Here is a 20,283-nt window from a genome sequence, read left to right as displayed (position 1 = left end):
CCAAAGAGTGAGAAGGTACATTGGTACCATCAACCTGCTGGGATTTTTGTATTTTTTTTGTTTTGTATTTTATATATTTTACATTTTTAGATACATACATACACTATTAAGTATGGAAAATACTCAAAATTTACAATACAATACAATGCCAATTCAGAACATATTACATAATATAGTATAATATAGTATATACAATATTAGAGAGAATATGTGAAGTCTTTTTCAATGTTTTAGTGTCGCAGTAATTGTATATATTTTTGTTTTTCTGTTGTTTTTTGTACTTTATTGTCTGACAAGCCTCATTTTTGTATTTATGTTTAATGTTAATATATCTGAATAAAAATGGAAGCGACAAGTATTAGATTCAGCGGAGTGGTCACCTTTATTGTGAAAGACCACACCGGAAGTCGATGGTCGCCGCTGACGGAGCAGCGCGAGCTGCTCTCTCTGCCCAGTTGGAGCCCAACACACAATACAAGCAGTCGCCGCCGCAACGAATAGAGGCGAACGGGTGGAGGAGACATCATTCATGAATTGTTTCGCTATTAAAACACAATTCCTTCGGACGCGGAGAGGATTTTAAACGCCGACAAAAAAACCCGCGGGCAGAAGAAACGCCGCACCGTTGTTTCAGGGGGAGGGGGGGAAGTCGAAACCCTTTTATTTCTTCTGAAACAGATCGATTGCCTGTCATTTAAAAAAAAAAAAAAAGGGCGTGTGTGCGGAGTGAAGGCAGTTTTTTTAAACATTTAATGTGGGTATATGTGGTATTTTAGATCTTTTTTTTTTTTAAACACCACCTGGGTTTGAAGGACACAGCTCGAGGATGGGATGCACCCTGAGCACCGAGGACAAGGCGGCGGTGGAGCGGAGCAAGATGATCGACAGGAATCTGCGGGACGACGGGGAGAAGGCAGCCCGGGAGGTCAAGCTGCTGCTGCTGGGTGAGGAACCGCGACACTCGGTCGGTCGGGTGGGCGAACTTCGCCGCGTGTTCGCTCGGCTCCGGGGCGACGCGTTGAGCGAACCCAACGTTAGTGTGTGTGTGTGTTTTTGTAAGGTGGTGTCAGTTGTGAAGTGTAACGGGAGTTTCAATTCCGCATCGCGAGCATACTCTCTCTCTTCCCCCCCTCCCCTCCTTTCCTCCTCTCCTGTCTCCTCTCCTCCTATCTTCTTGTTAGCTTTACTTAGTTCACCTTCAACTCTGGACCCTGAATGCAGCATAATTATGTCCAAGCTAAAATACTCAACGTCATTAACAAATATGTGTTAAAAAAATGTGTTTACATCAGTTTTTCAGTCATGGCAAGTTTTTTTTTTCTTTCCTATTTCCCTGCTGTTGTCATTAGTTCCATTCAGCCGCCTGTGTAAACCATTTATTGACCAAGCCCGTTCAACAATGGCTCATTTCCTCTAGTCTAGTCCAGTGCTGTGCAGTTTAAATAGGCCTGTGGCACATTAGGGGCCCGACTGATTGGGACTGGAAACTTTGGTGGGCCCAGTCCCTTTTCAGGATGTTTGAAGGTCCTATTGAATAAATAGGTTTCTTTCTCTCTTGCAGTGTTATCTCCAGTTTTTCATGCGTTATGAAAGCCACATTGAATACATTGTTGCCTTGTCTTGTTCTCATTCTTAGTTAAGTAATGAGAAACACACAGAGAGAAAGAAAGATGGCCGAAAAAAGGACAAACATCTTGCGCAACAAACGCAAGAAATGACAACGATTAAGTGTAATCTAGTTAGAGGCCTCATAAGCATGCCATTCAAATGGCAACCATTTAAATTAAATTGTCATTGATCGACTTGACATGACACGCCGATGTAAATATAGTTGTCTCCTGACCAATTTGGACTGACCTTTTGTGTAGCGAAACCTTTTAAAATAAAGGCTTAATGTCGGTGCTTTAAATCCACCATCGGCCTTTATTGTTGCTCAATGGATAAGAGTGATTAATGAATGGCACAGTTCATCCGATGAAGTCTTTTTTATTCGACCTTATTGTGATTTCTTGGATCCATTCCATCACAACCCCGTGTGCTCTGCTTGCATTCAGAAAAACCAGCCATGTGCAAATCCGTAGCCTCACTTGCGCGTTGGGGAAACACTGTTATCCTTGTAAATAGAGACCGCAGGCAGAAAAAAAACTTTTCCACCAAACCCTCAGGGAGGCTCCCTCTTTGGGGAAATGTTGACATGCACACACAATGAATGTGGGCTCCCAGCACACGAGGGCTGGGAGCCAATACCAATACCAGGTAAACATCCGACAGAAGGCCCTGAATACGAGCCATTAGCGGCTATGTGGACCGACTTCTGAGCCGGAGCAAGATCAATATTTCCTCGTGTGCTTTGTATGATTTAGCAGCAGCCTTTTTTTTCTACCATTGCTATTCATTGTATCGCGTCAAAAGGACACATTTCTCACCATCTGCATATAAAATCTACAGTGTTTGACGTTAGTATTGCGAGAGCATGCATATTTTCTCCCCATAGCCGGAGCACATTCCTCAGGTGCTCGGAGGCTAAGATGAGGCTTGCTGCTTTTAAAGCGAGCAAGTTGGGTCACGTTTCTGCGCTTGCGGCTGTCGGGCGGATTATGACTTTTCATACCTGACACAGATAATTGAACGGCGCTCTTGCTTTTGCCGGAGTGGCTCGTTGTGTCGGTCGAGCACCAGCTCGGGTGGGCCCCCCCTCCCCTACGCGAGGCCGCCCTCGGGGTTGGCGCCCGTCTCCTGTCGCTAGCGTTTTGGGCCATCCGGCTCTTCTGAAGTCTCACACACACAGACACACACACAGGCGCACACAGGCGGGGCTGAGTTCACCAGGAGAAAGGAAAAGAGGGGCCGTAAGAGGAGAACGCCGCTAATGACTAAATCATTAAAAATGAAAAGGCTCGGCTACAGAGAGAGAGTGTGTGTGTGAGTTTGTGTGTCTGTGTGTGTGGAGGTTAGGAGTTTGAGTTGTTTACTTTGCTGATACAAACACTTGAAATGTACTGTTCAGGAGTTGTTGATCAGCAAGAAATTCTGGAGTGTGCTTTTCTCTGAACGCACCCTGACAGCGTGAAGTACAAAGAAAAGTCAGCAAAACATGCGGCGTGGAAGCTGCTGCGAGGCTGGCAGGGATCGTACACATGTGCTGTGTGCGACGAGGAGAAAACAAAGTGTGTTGTGTATCGCATGCAGGCCCCCCGGACAGACGTCTAGATGTTTGTGTGTGCCTCTGAGTCGGCGGCAGGTTTTTGTTCAGCGCTGCCCTAAATGTAATTTCCAGGCGTGAAATCGACATGACATCATCACGCTGACGTCAAAGAAAAAAAACTACGGCCATTTGCATGAACATAATTTGGATCTCCGCGAGTCGGCGGCCTCGCCGGCGAGCTCGGGTATCTTTGAATATAGAGCGGGAATGAGATCTCTCTAAAAACTGAAAAAAAAGAAATCTCATTGAGCTCCTTTCGCCCTTCAATTGGCTCTCATTTTATTTCCATCATCTCCCGGACCTAATTATCCGACTATTCATATCTACGCGCTAAAATAGATTACAATCTCCTCAGCCTAATTACTCTTTCTATAGCTGTCGTGCAACTGTGGGAAGATTTGTATTAATAATCCTTTTGTCTAACGTTTACATCTCTCTCTCTAATGTTTGCCAATTTTCTTTGTTGAAATGATGTAACCAGCTTTGCCAAACATGGAGCGCTGCTCATTTTAAATGTGGAGATGGAGATGGAGGCGGGGACGCGCAATCGAAATAGCTAAATTATTCACGTTCCGACGTCGTGGGCATCATTAGACGTCTCCTGTGATCGGTTCGGTCGGCGCTCGGCGTGCGTGGGAAACAATCTTTTCGCCATCGATCCCGCTTGTTGGTACATCGATCCCTCCGGTCGGTTCCCCCTTGTGGGAAGCACTGCAGGAATCCTTCAAGAGTGACTCATACTTAAATCTCTCCCCTTCCCCAGAGGCAGAGGAGGAGGGGGGGGAGAGGATAGTGAGTGTGAGGAAGCATATATCATAATGGGAAAATGTGTGTACGACACGGAGAGAATGCAAAAGAGGAAGAAGGACGTATAAGAGTGGAGAGAGGAAGAGGAAGAGAGAGAGAGAGAGAGTGTCATGCTGCTAATGTGGATGGGAAGTCGAGCCAAGCCGTCGACTTCCACACTGCCAGGTTTACGAATTACGAAACGCTGAGTTTTTAATCAGCTGCTTGCGAAGACGACGCTTGGAATTCGTTAAGCGCGTTGAAATGACCCACTGGTGTCGTCGAGTATGAGGTCATTTCATTTTTTTCTTCCGGTAAAAGGATCACGTGACGATGGGGAAGTGACGGATCGGGTTGGGAATCGATGAGAGCCGATCAAAGGACTTCCTTTCGAAACGAGATCCGGGTGTTTTCATGACCGAAACATCGTGAAGGAGAAACATTTCCCCACTCCAATGTATCCTTGTATCCTCGTGTCCTTAAGCTGGCGTCTGAAAAGGAGACACCTTGACTTACTTTACTGTGTTGCACCAATAAGGATTCATTTGTTAAAGCCCAAATAAATCAAGCACTAACTTTCAATCCTGTTGCACCAATTTTAAAACCAGCTCCAGTTCAGTTATTACTTAATAAACATAGATTACATTTCCTTCTGTCGCACCGTTAAACACCAGTTTAAGACGTGATCCAGTATTCAATTTAACCCTGAAAATGGCCGCCTTTTTTTCTTTAATTGATCGGACAAAATAATCAAGTTCCTCAGACGACGCTGAGGGCAGACTGAACCCAGCTGAGTGAAGGGAAACCGTCATGGAGCCGAACGGGAAGATTGGACCAATGGTCTCTGGGGAAAAGAAGTGTTGTACTTAATGTCCCGTTGTCCATTTCATCTGTTGCTTCAGCTTCCTGCGACATTAACTCTGTTAACTTTTTACAGCTCGTAAATGTATTCATCTTAATTTGGGTAAGCCGGTACCCTCCCCCCCCTCCCAAACCAAGAGAATTAGCCGTTGCCTTATGGTTGATCTGGAAAATGGAGAAGCCTCGGGCACGGTAGCCGTTTGAATCACATTCATCTCCGCGCTGCCATTGTTTCCCCAAAACCTCGTCCTCGCTGCCCCGGGAAGAGCGAGAGGGGTCCAAAAGACACAAAAAAAATAAAATGTGTTTGCGGTTTGGTGGATAGAAACGGCTTTGTTCCCCGTAGAAGAAGGGAAAAAAAAGAAACCTCCATTTTCACTGGAGGGGTAAGCTTGGATTTTCTTAAAATAGTTTTGAACCGCGAGAAACAGAAACCAGCTGCTCCAGCGGTTTTGACTCGGTCGCTGTTTTCGGGGGTGGGCGTATCAAAGCTGTGGGTGTGTAACATGACTCTGCATGTGGACGATAGGTCAGGCCCGTGGTGCTACACAACGTGTGTGTGTGTGTGTGTGTTTTGTATCGCTCGGGCCTGGAGGCTCCGACCGGGTCCACACCCTCATGACATCACCGGTGTAGAGAGGCCAGAACCAAAGGCCCGTGAGCTCGGGTCTCGACTAGATTTTGTGGCATTCGTCCGGTTTTCTAAACACCGAACGCGTAGAAGTTGCCTGTAAAGTTGTGTTTATGTGATTGCGCAACGTGCTACTGCAGATTCCCACAATGATTCATCGGTTTATTCAGTTGTTGTGTTGCAAGGTGACCTCATTGCTCCTTTCCTTGGAATTTAAGCAACAGGTCGCTGAATCAGCAGAAGAATTAGCACTCGAAACAAGTCTTATTTATTTAGTTTTCTCTTAAGCTTGAAGGGATTTCTTTGCTACTTCAGTGAAGCTGTAAATGTTCTTTTGATTGTAACACAACTACTTTCATAATCAAGTGATTTGGGGATTATTTTCTCCATGAAGTTATTCAGTTTGGTCTAAAAAAAGGTGGGAAAACACCTCATCACAACCTCCAAACGTTATCCAGCATGTGCATCCATATATTGTCCGTTTGCGTCGATACGAACAACATTTGTGCGTCACTGTGACACAATAAATGATATCAAGTCCACTCCAACCCTTTTACGTTGCAGTCAGCTCTTTGTACTTTCTTTCTTTAGTGAAACCAAGCTTTAAAAAAAAAAAAAAGAAAATGTCAGAAACCATCGAGAAGTCACACCAAACCTTGAACGTACGTGTCAGCTCGCAGACCGCCTTCACCCGGCGGCGAGCGGCACGAGCCCCGCGGGGATTCACACAACCAGCGTTTTTGGCCTCGGAGCACCGAGGAGCCGCCGCCGCCAGCGCCGCCGGCTCTCCTCAGGGAACCTCCTGGCACCCGGGTGGGAGGCGACCCGTAATTAAAATAACACGCCCTCAGGTGAATCGCGTCCAATTATCCCCGAGGTGAGCAGCCGGGGCGGCGCCATCAGCATGCGGGCGCCGCCCCCGAGAGAGAGTTTGTGGGAATGCGGAGACAGCTAGCGGTCACGCGGCAGCGGGACGCACATCTACATATTCAGCTTGAGTTTAAAGCCGTGCTGGCAGGGAGCCGCCACGCTGCAGCGGGAAGCTAATGGCATTTTTTTTTTTTTTTTTATAATAATAATGTCGAACAAAAATTCCAAGGAAAGTGGAACTTCAGATGAAGCGGACGCCGGCCGGCGATGTTGCGCAAGAGCGAACCGTCTCGAGTTAACGGAGGAGTGCGAGACTCGGCGGTGTGATTCCACTTCCTCTGAATTTCGAGAGAGAGAGAGACGAGATGGGACAGGGTGTTCGCTCAGGGAGAGGCCTCTCTCTCTCTCTCTCTCTCTTTCTCTCTCTCTCTCTCTGGAAAGATCTCCCCCAGTGTCAGAGCTGCGTCAACCGGCCGCTTTCCTCGCTTTCCACCTTCCTCTAACTCCCCGCTGACGTGAGGACACTGAGTGCACATTAGTGCGTCTAATGTGGTTTACGGAAACACCCATTAGAGGATGACAGTCGGGGTGAATATGGTTCAGGAGGACGCCGCGGCTGGCTTTGATTTGTCAAAAGGAAAAAAAAGAAGTTTTTTTCAGTGCAGGGGCACTTCCGAGGGACTGGTTACAGTCGAGGATAATGCATGTGTGCATAATACATAATGGTCTCTCTCTCACACACACACACACACACACACACACACACACACACACACACACACACACACACACACACACACAGCCTCCTCAGGTGACTGCGGCCTCACGCGAGAGATGTCCTGGATATGAAGAGAACAGTTGCCATGGCTCGCGTTGACGTCATAGACGCTCGTCCTCACCGTAGTATCGTCTGATCGGCGACGGCGCCGTCGGATCTATTCGGTCTCCGGCTCAGAGGGCCCTCACGTGTTTTTCCTGGTGCTTCACAACTCGATAATAATCCATTTTATTGATCGGTTGAGCGGCTCGTTAAGGCCGAGAGCTTTCCACGATGTCGATCCAGCAACACTGAACTCATCGGAGCAAAAGGAACAGGAGGAGAGCGGCCATTGGGCTGGTCGATGGCCGAGGTCGAAAGACAACCATGGCCGCCAGTTAACCCCGCGACACTGGCTGCAATGACGCCAAGATGGCCGCCACTCTGACGGGAAAGTCCGTCATATTCCTGTTTGCGTTTCCAGTTTCAAAGCTTCTTCTGAACGTGAACGCCGAAGCGCTCGCGCTGCGGTTTCTCACTTCCTTCTTTCGGTCCGAGGGGGTTTTTCCTCCGGTTCCTCGCCACGCCATTAGATCACCGTGAGTGCTTTTCAAAGGAAGTGAGCTGAGTGACATAAGCGGTTTCATAAGGGTGGTTACAGGCAACATTAAACATCTTGAAATATTTACTCTCTAATAAATCTCTTTTGTCTTTCCCAGGTGCCGGAGAATCAGGGAAAAGTACAATTGTCAAGCAGATGAAGTGAGTTATCTCTTTTCCTGCACACCGAGCGATCAAAACACACTTTTCTTCTTCTTTCTCCCAGTGAATCAACAATGTCTCGTCTCATCAGCTATGCGTAATGTCACGGAGAGAGTTTTCATTTTCCACAACACAAACGGTGTCAAACACCGGCCGTGCCGCTCCGCCGTCTCTCTGGCTGCGTTTCATTCTGCGTGAGGCGCATCACAAACGGGGCGCCATGCATTATAGATCAGGACGACGACCCAGCAGAATACATGCGCTGGTCTATACTCACACAAACGTTATCCACATGCTAAACCCCACGTGTGAGTCACGTTTCTTCAGCGGCGAACAAGCACGTCAGATGCACGTTGGACATTTCTAAGCAGTTAAGCTTTCTCCTGTGACGGACATGCAGAGCTTTGAGCGAGTAGAAATGTTATTTTACTCACAATGACGGTGCTTTTACATCCACTGGACTCTCCAATGTGCAGAGAGATATCACGTGATTTATGCTTATTGTATATTGTATATAGTGTAGCACGGTGCAGCCGGCAGGTCACGCTAACGTGTTGCTAGCTGAGGGGAAAAGATGCGACGCTTGTTGTTGTTTGTTCTTCTAACAATGAAAGAAGTCTCGTGATGTTCTGTCTTTCTTATCATCGCCCAAATATGTTTTTGGTCGAACAAAACTGCAATTAGAAAACGTCAGCGTAGGCATTTTCACCTATTTTCTGTCATTTTATAGTGAAATAATCAGTCAATCGATTAAAAAAAATGATAAGTTGATTAATCAATAATGAAAGAATCTCTAAAACCAGTTATTTTCATGCACACCTTTTTGCATTTTACATTACATTCCTATTTTTGTGATATTTAATGACAAAAAATACTTACATACACATTAATATCCAAGTCTAGATAACCGACTGTGTACATAATGCATGTTTATGTATCATAAAAAGTCCAATAAACATTGCGTTTCAAGATAATAACTTTCCATTGTGTGCATGGCTCGTGTTTCATCCGGAGTCTCTTGCAACTGTGGAGGAAAAAAAGCTCCTTTTTCTTCTGGGTGACTATAATTTAAGCTGCAAAGAAATGAGGTCAGGACCATTGTGGCCAATTCTACAATGAGCATGAAAAATTTCAGGAGCATTGAAAAAGATATTTAATAAAATCCGAAGAGGGGGAAAAAAAAATTTCTCAGAATGTCGAGAAAAAAAACAAAACACCCAGACGTCATTCAGCCGAGAGACTCGGTCACGAGAAGACGAGGTTGCGTCTGCGGAGCGGGAAAATAGCTCTGTGTTTTATTTTGATGTTGCCCCCCCCTCTCCCCCCCTGCAGGATCATCCACGAGGCCGGCTACTCAGAAGAGGAATGTAAGCAGTACAAGGCGGTGGTCTACAGCAACACCATCCAGTCCATCATCGCCATCATCAGAGCCATGGGACGCCTCAAGATCGACTTTGGCGACGCCGCCAGAGCTGTGAGTGACGAGGAGAGAGAGAGAGAGAGAGAGAGAGAGAGAGAGAGAGGAGAGGGGGGCGAGGGGTTTTTAGAGTAGAAACCGGACGTGAATTCGTAGAAATGGAAGTCTTTGAATGTAGCCGGAGGTGTAACAAATCATTTGGGTCATTTGATCGGCGAGCTGGACTCTGAAAGCGTCCTTCCAAACCCTCGGTAGCGGGCTCGAGGGTCAAGGTCTAATAACTTTGACGTGTTTGATTTATGACGTTGACTCTCCTCCTCCTCCCCTCCTCCTACTCTTCCTCCTCCTCCTCCTCCTCCCCCTCCCCCTCTGCAGGACGACGCTCGGCAGCTGTTTGTGCTGGCGGGCTCGGCGGAGGAAGGCTTCATGACGGCAGAGCTGGCCGGTGTCATCAAGCGGATGTGGAAGGACGCGGGCGTCCACGCCTGCTTCAGCCGCTCGCGCGAATATCAGCTCAACGACTCGGCGGCCTAGTGAGTCACACACACACACACACATACACACACAACCGGGAGGTAACGAATGCAAGGTTCTCCGAAAAAAACCATGAGTCATCCGATGAAAAAAGGGTCAGGGAGGGGACGTAAAAGCTCAACCGAGCCTTCAACCAACGAGCAGAAGCCAAGCGTCCGTCTGGACTTTCACTCTGTCAATATTTGCCAGAGGGAAGGAGCGGCGGCTGGAAAGAACGACTTTAATCGTTGACCTCACACCTCCGCCGAACGCCCCGAAAGCAGGGCGAGCGCGACGGAGAACACCGTCTCCTCCTTTCATTCTTCATCGCGCGAGAGCCCTCGGCGTTGAAACCCACGATATCGCCACAAAGCGGCGAAACTTGCATCAGCGCTCACGTCGCGGCCATTTTTCTTCTTCTAATTGGCTCCATCTGATCCTGCTTTTTCATGAAGAGGAAACACCTTGTGTGTGTTTTTTTTTACTTCACTTAATACCTCAGATGATAAACAAAAGGCGTGTTTGAATGGAAAAGGGGAGATTACGTGTGTTTGTCTGCTAACAAGCTGAGGTCACTAATCTCTCCTCTCCTGCTGTAATGTATCAGCAGCGACCTTGAGCTGTTTGCTCGCGCTCAAGCCGCAATAACCCCGGAGCGCTTGTGGGTTTACGTGTGACACGCAGCAGATGTGATGCACAAGTATTCTACTAATGTTTAAACATTAAGCCCACTATGTAATAAATTAGTCTAAAGCCCATTTTAAGTCCCAGCATGCCGCATTCAGATGATCTTTTGGCATAAAATACGTCATTTTTAAACCAAACGACGCAGTTTTTTGACTGAAACTCCTTCGTAACAGGTCAAGTCTTTGTTTTATTGTGATTTTTGTTGCAGATTCTCATTCTTTAGGTCCAAATCTTTCCAAAAAGGTGTCTTATTGACTGCTCCAGGAGGCATTTTTAGGGGGAATCTGGCTTGTGTCATGCTGCATGTTCATAGCTGCGATCAAAATATCTTTATTTTTGCAGATATAACTTTTTTTCCCGAGACTTTGCTGAACAAATACACACAATAAACACAGTATTGGAATTAATTTGGGGCTCCTATGACGACTCAAACAGGAAAAAAAGGAGGTCTGGAGCAAAAATTGGCTCCACAGTTTTCAACGGGTTAAAGTCTCGTGAATTTAAAAACACATCATCAGAAAATGACTTCATTTATCACAATGTGTGACGTGTGCTGAAGTCGACCCTTTCAGACGCACAGGAATGAAAGCTGGTTTATCGCGGTTGGGAGTTGTTTCTTCATCCGGTTTGACCTCCACACTTCTCCACGCTCTCTCCCGCTTGCCTTCCCTCCTCCCGATGTTCTCGTTCGCCCTCCTCATGTCCTTCTTTGTCCTTCTCTCAGCTACTTGAACGATCTGGACAGGATATCCCAGGCCACCTACATCCCGACCCAGCAGGATGTCCTGAGGACTCGAGTCAAAACCACAGGCATCGTGGAGACCCACTTCACGTTCAAGGACCTGCACTTCAAGTGAGAACGTCTTCATCGCTGTGACAACTCTCTTTTTCGCCTCAAAGCCTTTTTTCTTTGTCTTTTTTGTGTCACTGTCTTGATGAGCTTTTCCTTCCTGTCACTGACTCATCCCACTTTAGAAATTCCCTTTTACTTGCGCACAAACTGCTGTATGTTTGTGACACAAACTGTGAAGGTTGAAGCAATGAGTCAGTTTTGGCCCCCCAAAAAAAAAAAAGCAGAAACCAGACAGGAAGTGGAGGCAGATGATATCATAATACCAGAAGTCTGGCAGCTGATGCCAGTGAAACTCATACTGCCACAAAACAGGAGGGAAATGCATGCTATATATCGTCTATAAACAAACACAAAGCCCCGCTAACGTTTGCTTGTTCACTCTTTTTTTTTTTTTGTTTCGCAATTCCAGCGTGAATGCGCCGTCATAATGACACACGCAGTTGTGCGTTACAGCCGTTGCTCAATGTGATGTCGGAGTGACGCGGCGTCGGCGTCTATCCGACCGTGCTAAATATCAAAAGCAAAGTTTTTGATCTCCGTGGCTCCAGTTTAAAAGATAAAGAAGTGATTGACGGGGCTGCCCTTTGAAACCAGGATGCTGATCCTTCACACATGAATTAATGGCTTGCATGGGGCGTTTGCGCCACAATCATGCAGTCATTATTTTCTCCCTTCAGCTCTGCCTTCAAAACAGCCTTTACAGGAGATTTTACAAGAGCTAAATGAGGCTTTTCTGTCGGTTCCTTTGTCCTACGGCGTCCCTTTTGGACTGACAAATTGTCCCTGAACGTGAGAAATGTGTAAAAGATATACGTCCGTGCCACTTCGGTGGGCATTTAATGAGACGCTAAACACCACAAAGCAATAAAAAGCTCCACATTGAAACCTTTCGACTGAGCAAACAGAAAACGAGCTACAAGTCTGAATTGTTTTCTCCTCCATTGCACAATCAGTGCGTGCATATTGTCGGTCACCTGAGTATCTGCGCCGCTGAGATTGTATACAAAATGGTTTTCGGTTAACAAAAGACAAAGCATTTCTGTTTCCTTTCCCCCTCTATCAGTTCACCGTCATCTCTAAGCCAGACCCGAGCCGCCGCAGCGTACCTTTCTGCCTTTCGGGGGGTTTCAGTAAACACTGAAGTGTTGTGTATGTTCAGGGTTCATACGGTCATAATGATTATTTTCAGGCCTGGAAAACTCTTAAAAAACAAAATATAAGCAGGCGTACAGACAGGCATCTATATAAATGTTTATTCTTTTAATCAAACTATTGTTTCTTATTCATTTTGTCTTATTTAAGGTCTACTAGATGCTTTGGCATTCAAATGTCTCACTTTTTCATACACACACCGAGATTACACACAATGTTTGGTTATGATCATTTGGTTTAAAGCCCTGGTCAGACCCTGATGTTTTGTACCACTGAGCATCTTCTCTCCTCCCTCGCAGGATGTTTGACGTCGGCGGGCAGCGGTCTGAGAGGAAGAAGTGGATCCACTGCTTCGAGGGCGTGACCGCCATCATCTTCTGCGTGGCCCTCAGCGACTACGACCTGGTGCTGGCCGAGGACGAGGAGATGGTGAGCGCTTCGGCCCTCTGACTCACAGGATGGGGGGGCGGGGGGGGGGGGGGGGGACGCTCGCCTCTGTTTACCGGAGTCGAGACGGCTCAGAGGAGGAGGATCCATGTGCTAATGGCAGGAAGCGGCGATCGACATTTACCTTCTCTCTCCTCCCTCCCGCAGAACCGGATGCACGAGAGTATGAAGCTGTTCGACAGCATCTGCAACAACAAGTGGTTCACGGACACCTCCATCATCCTCTTCCTCAACAAGAAGGACCTGTTTGAGGAGAAAATCAAGAAGAGTCCTCTGACCATCTGCTACCCGGAATACGCCGGTAAAGACGGGCAAAACCTTTTACAGGAAATGTAACACGAGAAACTGCAAATAATGAATGTGGATGCACTGATGCCGATATGACGACTGACACCGCTGTGGTGTCTGTTTCTAAATGTAACACGACAGCCAGCAGCTGGTTAGCTTAGCTTTGCATAACGGCTGGAAACAGGGAAAACAGTTAGCGATGGAAACAAAACCCTGCCCGAGCTCATGAATAATCCTGCTGTATGTCATTTGTTTAAGGACATACAGCAGGACCAAACAGAACTGTAAAAAACATGTTTTATGGAGGGGTCTGTCTCCCTGCAGTCTGAACATTACACGCTGTAATACAGAAGCCAAGAACGCCACTTAAACGCTCTATTTTTACACTTTCTGTATGAATGAGATGCATTCATGGGTTAACTGTTGCTGTCAGCATTTAAGCTTTGATGTGTAACAGTATGAGGACAAGAACGGCTCACACAGATGTGTATAACTGCTTTGTTTAAAGAAGAAAAAGCCCAGTTAGCAGGACGAAGAGCAAAAACCCTTTTCCCTCCTCGTCTCGTCCAGGCTCCAACACGTACGAGGAGGCAGCGGCCTACATCCAGTGTCAGTTCGAGGACCTGAACAAGAGGAAGGACACCAAGGAGATCTACACCCACTTCACCTGCGCCACGGACACCAAGAATGTGCAGTTTGTCTTCGACGCCGTCACCGACGTCATCATCAAGAACAACCTGAAGGACTGCGGCCTCTTCTGAGGACGACGGCAGCGGAGATGACCTTTTTATTTGTCTCTCTCTCGGTAAGGAACTCCTCCTCTTCCCTCCTCCTCCTCCTCATCACCACCATCCGTCCTTAAGCTTATACTTTATACACTCTTGTGTAATACTTTTGTCATATGTTTGTGCCTTATTTCATATATTTCTTTTATACTATTAGCGTTCAGAGCAATGTTTTTTTTTTGCATTCTTAATTTTATTTCTAATTGTTACCTTTTAGTTTATTGTAATTCAGTGTTTAGCTGTCCATTATCTTTGCATATGACAATAAAAATATCTTGAATCTTAAGCGTGGAGGAGAGAAGACGCAGATCCGTCATAATTAAAAGCGTAATTGAATCGCCTTCTTTCATTTCCTCCTGCTCCTTTTTTTTTTTTTAAGACGTTTGTGACGGTAGTTCTGGTGAAGCGCCAATCAAACTCCAAAGTCCCGCCCTCATGTTTCCTCCCCTCTGCTCTTCTGTCCTCAGGGTCGCTGGAGCCGGTTTATTGAGCATCTTCGGCGGGGGTGAAGATGAGAGCGAGTCTGGAGCATCAGTCACGGACCCCGTGCTGTACTATATGCCACTTTTAACAGCTTTATTTATGTTTTTTTCCGTCTTGGGACATTCTGAACTAGCGTTACGTCATTCGTGTAAAGATGTTTGTGTCATTGTAAAAGCGTCACCGCAAAAAAAAAACCTACACACAAGAAGAAGAAAAAAAAAAAAAAGAATTTATTTTCTATTTCGCTTTATTCTTTTTTTGAGGAGGAATTCATGTTTTTGCCGTTCCTCCTGCAGCCGTTTCTGGAAAAAGGAAGCTTTGTTTGTTGGTGGAAAACGCTTCTTTTCTTCCTTCCCTTCAGCCGAAAAAAAGGGAAGAAAAGGGAGTCGGACGTCGAGTCCAGTTTGTTGGTACTTGTGCCTTCGCATGCCTTTTTACCGCGGCCGTAGTCCCAACGCTTGTTCTGTTGCCTGCTGACTTGTTCTAAACACAAAGAGGCCGACTGTTCCCACATGTTAGTGTCCCCGCTATCTTTATGTGTGCACACCACTGAGCGACCGGGAGGACGGTTCCCCCTTCTGGTCTGCAGGTAGCCGCCACAGGCCCCTCCCCCCGCCCATCTCATCCCTCCACCTGCCATGACAATGGAAGGCCTCTCGTTCCCATCACGCAGTACGATACTGCGATGTATATTGTTACATTTGCCGCCCCAGATCTTGGGGTTTCTGGTTTTTAAAAACTGTACAAAAACATATCCATTCTTTCCAAATCATTCGGAGAAACAATGGCTAGTTTTTAGGCCTCGAGCTCATAATACGCTCGAGTGTTAAAAAGTTCAACGACCGGGTTAGGGGCACGTTTTATTGTGTGTTTTAATGTATTTGGAGGCGGGGTTTTCATTGTTGAGGAGAGAGGGGGAAAGAACCACAGACAGGACGGTTGTGAAGAGGATGTTTTGGGGTTAAGACCCCCGGTCCCGGGTCCTGTGATTTGGGAGCAGAGGCGCTGCTCGAGGACCCACAAAGCCTTTTTTTTCTTGGGGTCGAAGGTCTGTGATTTTTTTAAAAATTTTTTTTTTTTTAGATCAGCACTACTTTGCCAAGAGGAGCGACACATACGGTCCTGGATCTCGTTCATATAAAGAAAACTGCCACAATTGTCAATGTGTGTGTGTGTGTGTGTTCTCCGTGGACAGGAGAACCTTTGTAGACTCATCTCCCTTATTTTGCTAATAAAAACCATTTACAAACCATGTGGCGGTGCTGTCATCATTACATGTGTTTAATTCAGCTTCCCTCTAATGTCACGCTGCTATCACATGCTCGTCAGATGCAGAAATACCTCCGACTGTAATGTAAAAAACTATGCTCAAAGGGGAATTGTTTTCCTTCTAAATGCAAATCCCACTTCATTTGAAGATGCTTTTATCGGTAATGGCTCCAGCACTCGTGCTTTGAGGCTCCTGGACCGTGCGCCCCTTCACGCCTTCATAAATGGGAAGCTCGGCATACTGAGCAGGCGCTAATACACAAACAGTGTGCATTTCCCATGACGTGGGGTGCCTTGTCGTCACCAAACGGGCTCCTCCAGACAAAACCAGAGACACACAACCTCGCATCCCGTTGGTCGTCCACTGTGGCCTTCATGGAAAGTTGGTTTGGATAAAACAAGTGATCGCGCCTGTGGATTTTCTACCTGTGCCTTCGGTGTACCGCACCGCTACGGAAACCACCACCATCTCATTTTCCTAGTCGCTGACCCACAGCGCTCCTCGGACCGTCTCCACTCGTTGTGTGTCTTTGGCGTGTGTCACCTTAACACAATTTGCATTGTAAATGTGTCGTGGCGTGACCGGTGAATAGCATCCATGTTGTTTTCCCTCGCTAACAAGGCGTCCATCCTCTCATCACCTCATGCAGAACAGAAGAGACAGTGACACTGCAGAGCGGCACAACGTTTACTCCATCATGCTGACAGCTGACCACACCTTTTTCATAAGCTTTGTCTTACACGTCCAGCTCTCGTAGATGAGTATTAGCATGTTGGAGCTGTGTGTCTGGTCCTCTGGTGCAAAGGGGCTTTTGTACGTGTCCATTTTGCTGTTGCAGCTATCGGCCCTCTCGTTTTTCCCTCTCTGCCGATCTCTACGATACGATTCCTCGCTAAAGTGCTGGATTAAAGCAGCAACATTGCACAATGAATTGAGTAACAAGCGTGTGTTATTGCTTATGAATCCAACGTGTGTTTCTAAGAGGAACAACAGGGACACGGTCTCTCTTTCAAAGAGAAGGTTCAGAAACCGTTTGAGAAGAAGATCAAGTTTGTGTGCATAGCGCCCTTCAGCCTCTCTCTCTCTCTCTCTCTCTCTCTCTCTTGCTCGCCGTGAGGGAATTCCACATTGCGAGGGATTCGGGCGCCACGCATACTTTGCATGTGTTTGTTGTTTGCACACATCACCGCTGCTGATTTGCCTGCACGCTCCTGCACGCTCCTGCACGGCGGCGTTAACCCCCAGCGCTCCAGGCCTGAGCTCCACAGAAAGGTGGAACAAGTCTGAGAGGAAAGAGTGTGAGGCCGGCTCTGCGTGATGCTTGGCTAAGACGTGTGTGTGTGTGCGTGTGTGTGTGTGTATGTGTGTGTGTGTGGGGTTTGGTTCCCAGGTGTGTTTGTGGGTTGGGTTGGCATATGCTGTATTAATAGCACCTTTATAAAAGATGAGAGAAAGGGGGGGCGGCCATGATGCAGCGGTGTTAAAGCACCAGGGGTGACACCGTTGAGGTTTCAGCAACAAACAGACGAGTGTGAGTGTGTGAGGGTGTGAGTGTGAGAGGAGGAGGGTGTAAATAGATGGAACAATGGACGCATTATTCCAGTGTCGGTCCATTGCTGTGTTTACTGTCTGCTCTCCTCTCAGTCACTCTGGGGGCAGCAGTTATTTGGCAACAGAGATAAGACCGGCTTATCAGCTCTGCAGCCATGTCGGACACACACACGCACACACGCACACACACACACACACACACACACACACACACAGTCTGTGCTACACATACTTCCATGCGCTGGATACCTCACAGTGCGGTTAGACGTGACGCTTGGCGTCGGCCTGTCCGAGGCGTGTGACGGGTCACTCCGGTTCAAGCGCGTCCCGTCTCACATGGCGTCTCACGAGTTAGTCATTCCTCGTTTCTTTGTCATGCCAAATGATTCGCAAAACGACCGCGGCCGAAGAACTAATTTCGAGGAAACACAACGTTGTGCGCGTGCTTCCGCGTCATCACCGACGACAATTGTGACGGGGCGGCCATTTTGAAAGTTCGGTCTTCACCGGTTAGCCGGTTAGCTTCTTTTTGTCCTTCTCTTTTTGGCCATTCACACGCGTGAGTGTGTGACAGATCGGCCATGAGCGGGCTGGTGGGTGGAAGGGCTGTACGAGGACCGTGTGTGTGTGTGCGTGCGTGTGTGTGTCTATGCGCGTGTGTGTGTGCGTGTGTGTGTGTCTGCACGCTCCAGCTGGATGCTTGCTGCCTCTGCTTTTGCTGGTCACCTGATATTTGCTGGCTGTGTTCATTCAGTGTGCAGATTCCAGCTTTCATCTCCACACACACACACACACACACACACACACACACACACACACACACACACACACACACGTAAGCATCAGCGGATACACACACTCTCTCCTGGTGATGTCATTGAGTTCCATGGCAACAGTGAGTGAGGATGGAGGGGGGAGGAAGAGGAGGGTTGAAGCAAAACGGAGAGATATTCCTTCACAGTGACGGGATGGAGTTGTTATAAATAGCTCCTGATGTTTCTAGGTGTCTGACTGACGGAGGCGGGTCGGCCTCGGACGGCGCGGCGTGGGCGCACCACACGGCTGAGCTGCTTCACCCGAGGACATGGTGTCTTGCTGAAGTGGCTATTTTAGACTCCTCGGAGTGACGCCGGTCGTCCGTCGGCACCTTTAAAAGGAACTTTTCCTCGTGAAAAGCCTCGTTATTTCAGGGCTTGATCCATGTGGTGGAGCAGAGAGCGACGTGAGGCTGAAAGCGGCTCCACGGCGGTCCTCATGAGCTCCGGTCATTCCTATACTTTCTTGTTTTTGTCGTCCCTTTTTCGCTGCGTTCATGTGACTCGTTTTAATTCCCCTCCTGCCGGTGTTGAATGCCGGGTTTGTTTTTAGCCAGGAGCGCCCGTAAGGCGTCATAAGATGCGTCTGAGACGACGAGCAAAACAACGGCGAAAATGTTCTGACCTTTCTGACATTTTTTGCGTTTATCTAACAAATGTTAGATAACCCCGTTTTCGGCCTCGTTCTGGTTTCTTTTGTTGCTCCTTCGACGGGTTGCCAAGTCGGCTGGGTTGATCAGAAACAATTAGCATTGAGTCGGCGTTTGGTGATAGCAATGTAGCTCAGTTCCCGCGCAAAGAGACACAGAAGAATCAAACAGAAGACGCCATTTAAATCAACCAAAGCTTGTGGATGTGAGCGTATAAGCACAGTGAAATGTGGCTCACAGTTCATTGAATGTGGCTGTCGTCTATCAGAGCCACCAGGACCCATTCACAGCCTCGCGATGTGTGATCCAGCAACAACTTAACAGGTCCTTGTTGTGCTTTTTAGATCCCATCGTCAGGGGAAATCAACGGCACCTCGCGGACACAAATTGTCCCCACATGGATCCGCTGTCAAACTGGATAACGACGCCAGGCGATCCGGGTCTGATTATCGGGCGATTTGGCTCCGAGGGGCCTCGTAAAGAGCTTCGAAAGACGCAATGTGAGAAGGGAAAGTCGACGTCGTCACTTTGCAGCGCGAGAGGAGAGAAGGGAACCGCCGGCCTTCGTGCCCGCTGTACGTTTCTCCCGTCTTTACAGGTGATCTGAAATGCTTCTCTTATTGATAACAAGTAGAGGAGACACTGCGTTTCAAAGCAAGTGTACTCCATGCTCTCTCTCTCTCTCTCTCTCTCTCTCTCTCTCTCTCTCTCTCTCTCTCCCTCTCAGCCTGAACAATGGTCCAGTTAGAGCCGGCCCTGCAGGCTTTGATAAGGATGTTTGGGATTAAACAGTGCGTTTCCACCTTCTTAACATTCCTGCGTGCCCACCGAGGAACAGTCCAGTCACATGAGCTCTTTCCAACTCAGGCCGTGGGCAACAATAACGTGTTGCAGAAGCATAAACCCTCCACACACGGAGGTGGCGATGGATCGCAGTCGTAAAAAGAAAAGCCGCTTCTTCGTCGCTGTCGACAGTTCGATCGCGGTCATTCGCGCAGGTCGACCAGCTCCAACGATCTCTGATCCCTCTTCTCCGTCCCTTCCATCATTCGTGGCGCCTCGGGCTTTACGAACAAACTCAATCCGTCCGACGAAAAGGTCGCCGAGGGTGAATATCCGGCTGGCGGCGTCTCCGTGGCCTCGTGGCCGACACGACGCGATCTCTTCCCTTTGATCCAGGGGTGTGTTCACGTGTGTGATGGGGCGGGTGTTCGGGGGGAAACACTACAGGATTGTGGGTCTACTCTTCAATACTCGATGTATTCTCTTCATGTGTGTTCGAGTCATTAATTGAACGGATTGAGCTGTAGATGAAAAGATTCCTGTCTCTTTAAAGCCGAGCGTGGACAAACAGCTTTGAAGCAGCTCCTGTTGTATTCCTGTGTGAGTCTACTCCCTCCTTCCCCCTCCTCCTCCTCCTCTTCCTCCCCCCTCCCTCCCTCTCCATCCTCCACTTACTCAGCCTGTCCGTGGGCAGCGGGCCTTCTGCTGCTCTCGCTG

The 20,283-nt window shown here is 47.7% G+C and overlaps 1 protein-coding gene across 1 annotated transcript; it reads left to right on the top strand.

Moving 5' to 3' along the window:
- The first annotated feature begins 434 nt into the window (after positions 1-434).
- Positions 435-15,749, top strand: gnai1 (guanine nucleotide binding protein (G protein), alpha inhibiting activity polypeptide 1). The gene is made up of 9 exons (XM_068585970.1): positions 435-944; positions 7,830-7,872; positions 9,205-9,346; positions 9,665-9,822; positions 11,214-11,342; positions 12,794-12,923; positions 13,089-13,242; positions 13,800-14,034; positions 14,482-15,749. The coding sequence occupies exons 1-8, from the start codon at positions 827-829 to the stop codon at positions 13,988-13,990; spliced, it is 1,065 nt and encodes a 354-aa protein (XP_068442071.1). The 5' UTR covers positions 435-826; the 3' UTR covers positions 13,991-14,034; positions 14,482-15,749.
- Positions 15,750-20,283: the final 4,534 nt, after the last annotated feature.

This window comes from Clinocottus analis, unplaced genomic scaffold (genome assembly GCF_023055335.1).
Source record: "Clinocottus analis isolate CAN_PGR_092001 unplaced genomic scaffold, fCliAna1.0.p SCAF_20, whole genome shotgun sequence".
Lineage (NCBI taxonomy): Eukaryota > Metazoa > Chordata > Actinopteri > Perciformes > Cottidae > Clinocottus > Clinocottus analis.
Note: the sequence above shows the minus strand (reverse complement) of the source record. Positions and strands in the feature narration are given on the sequence as shown.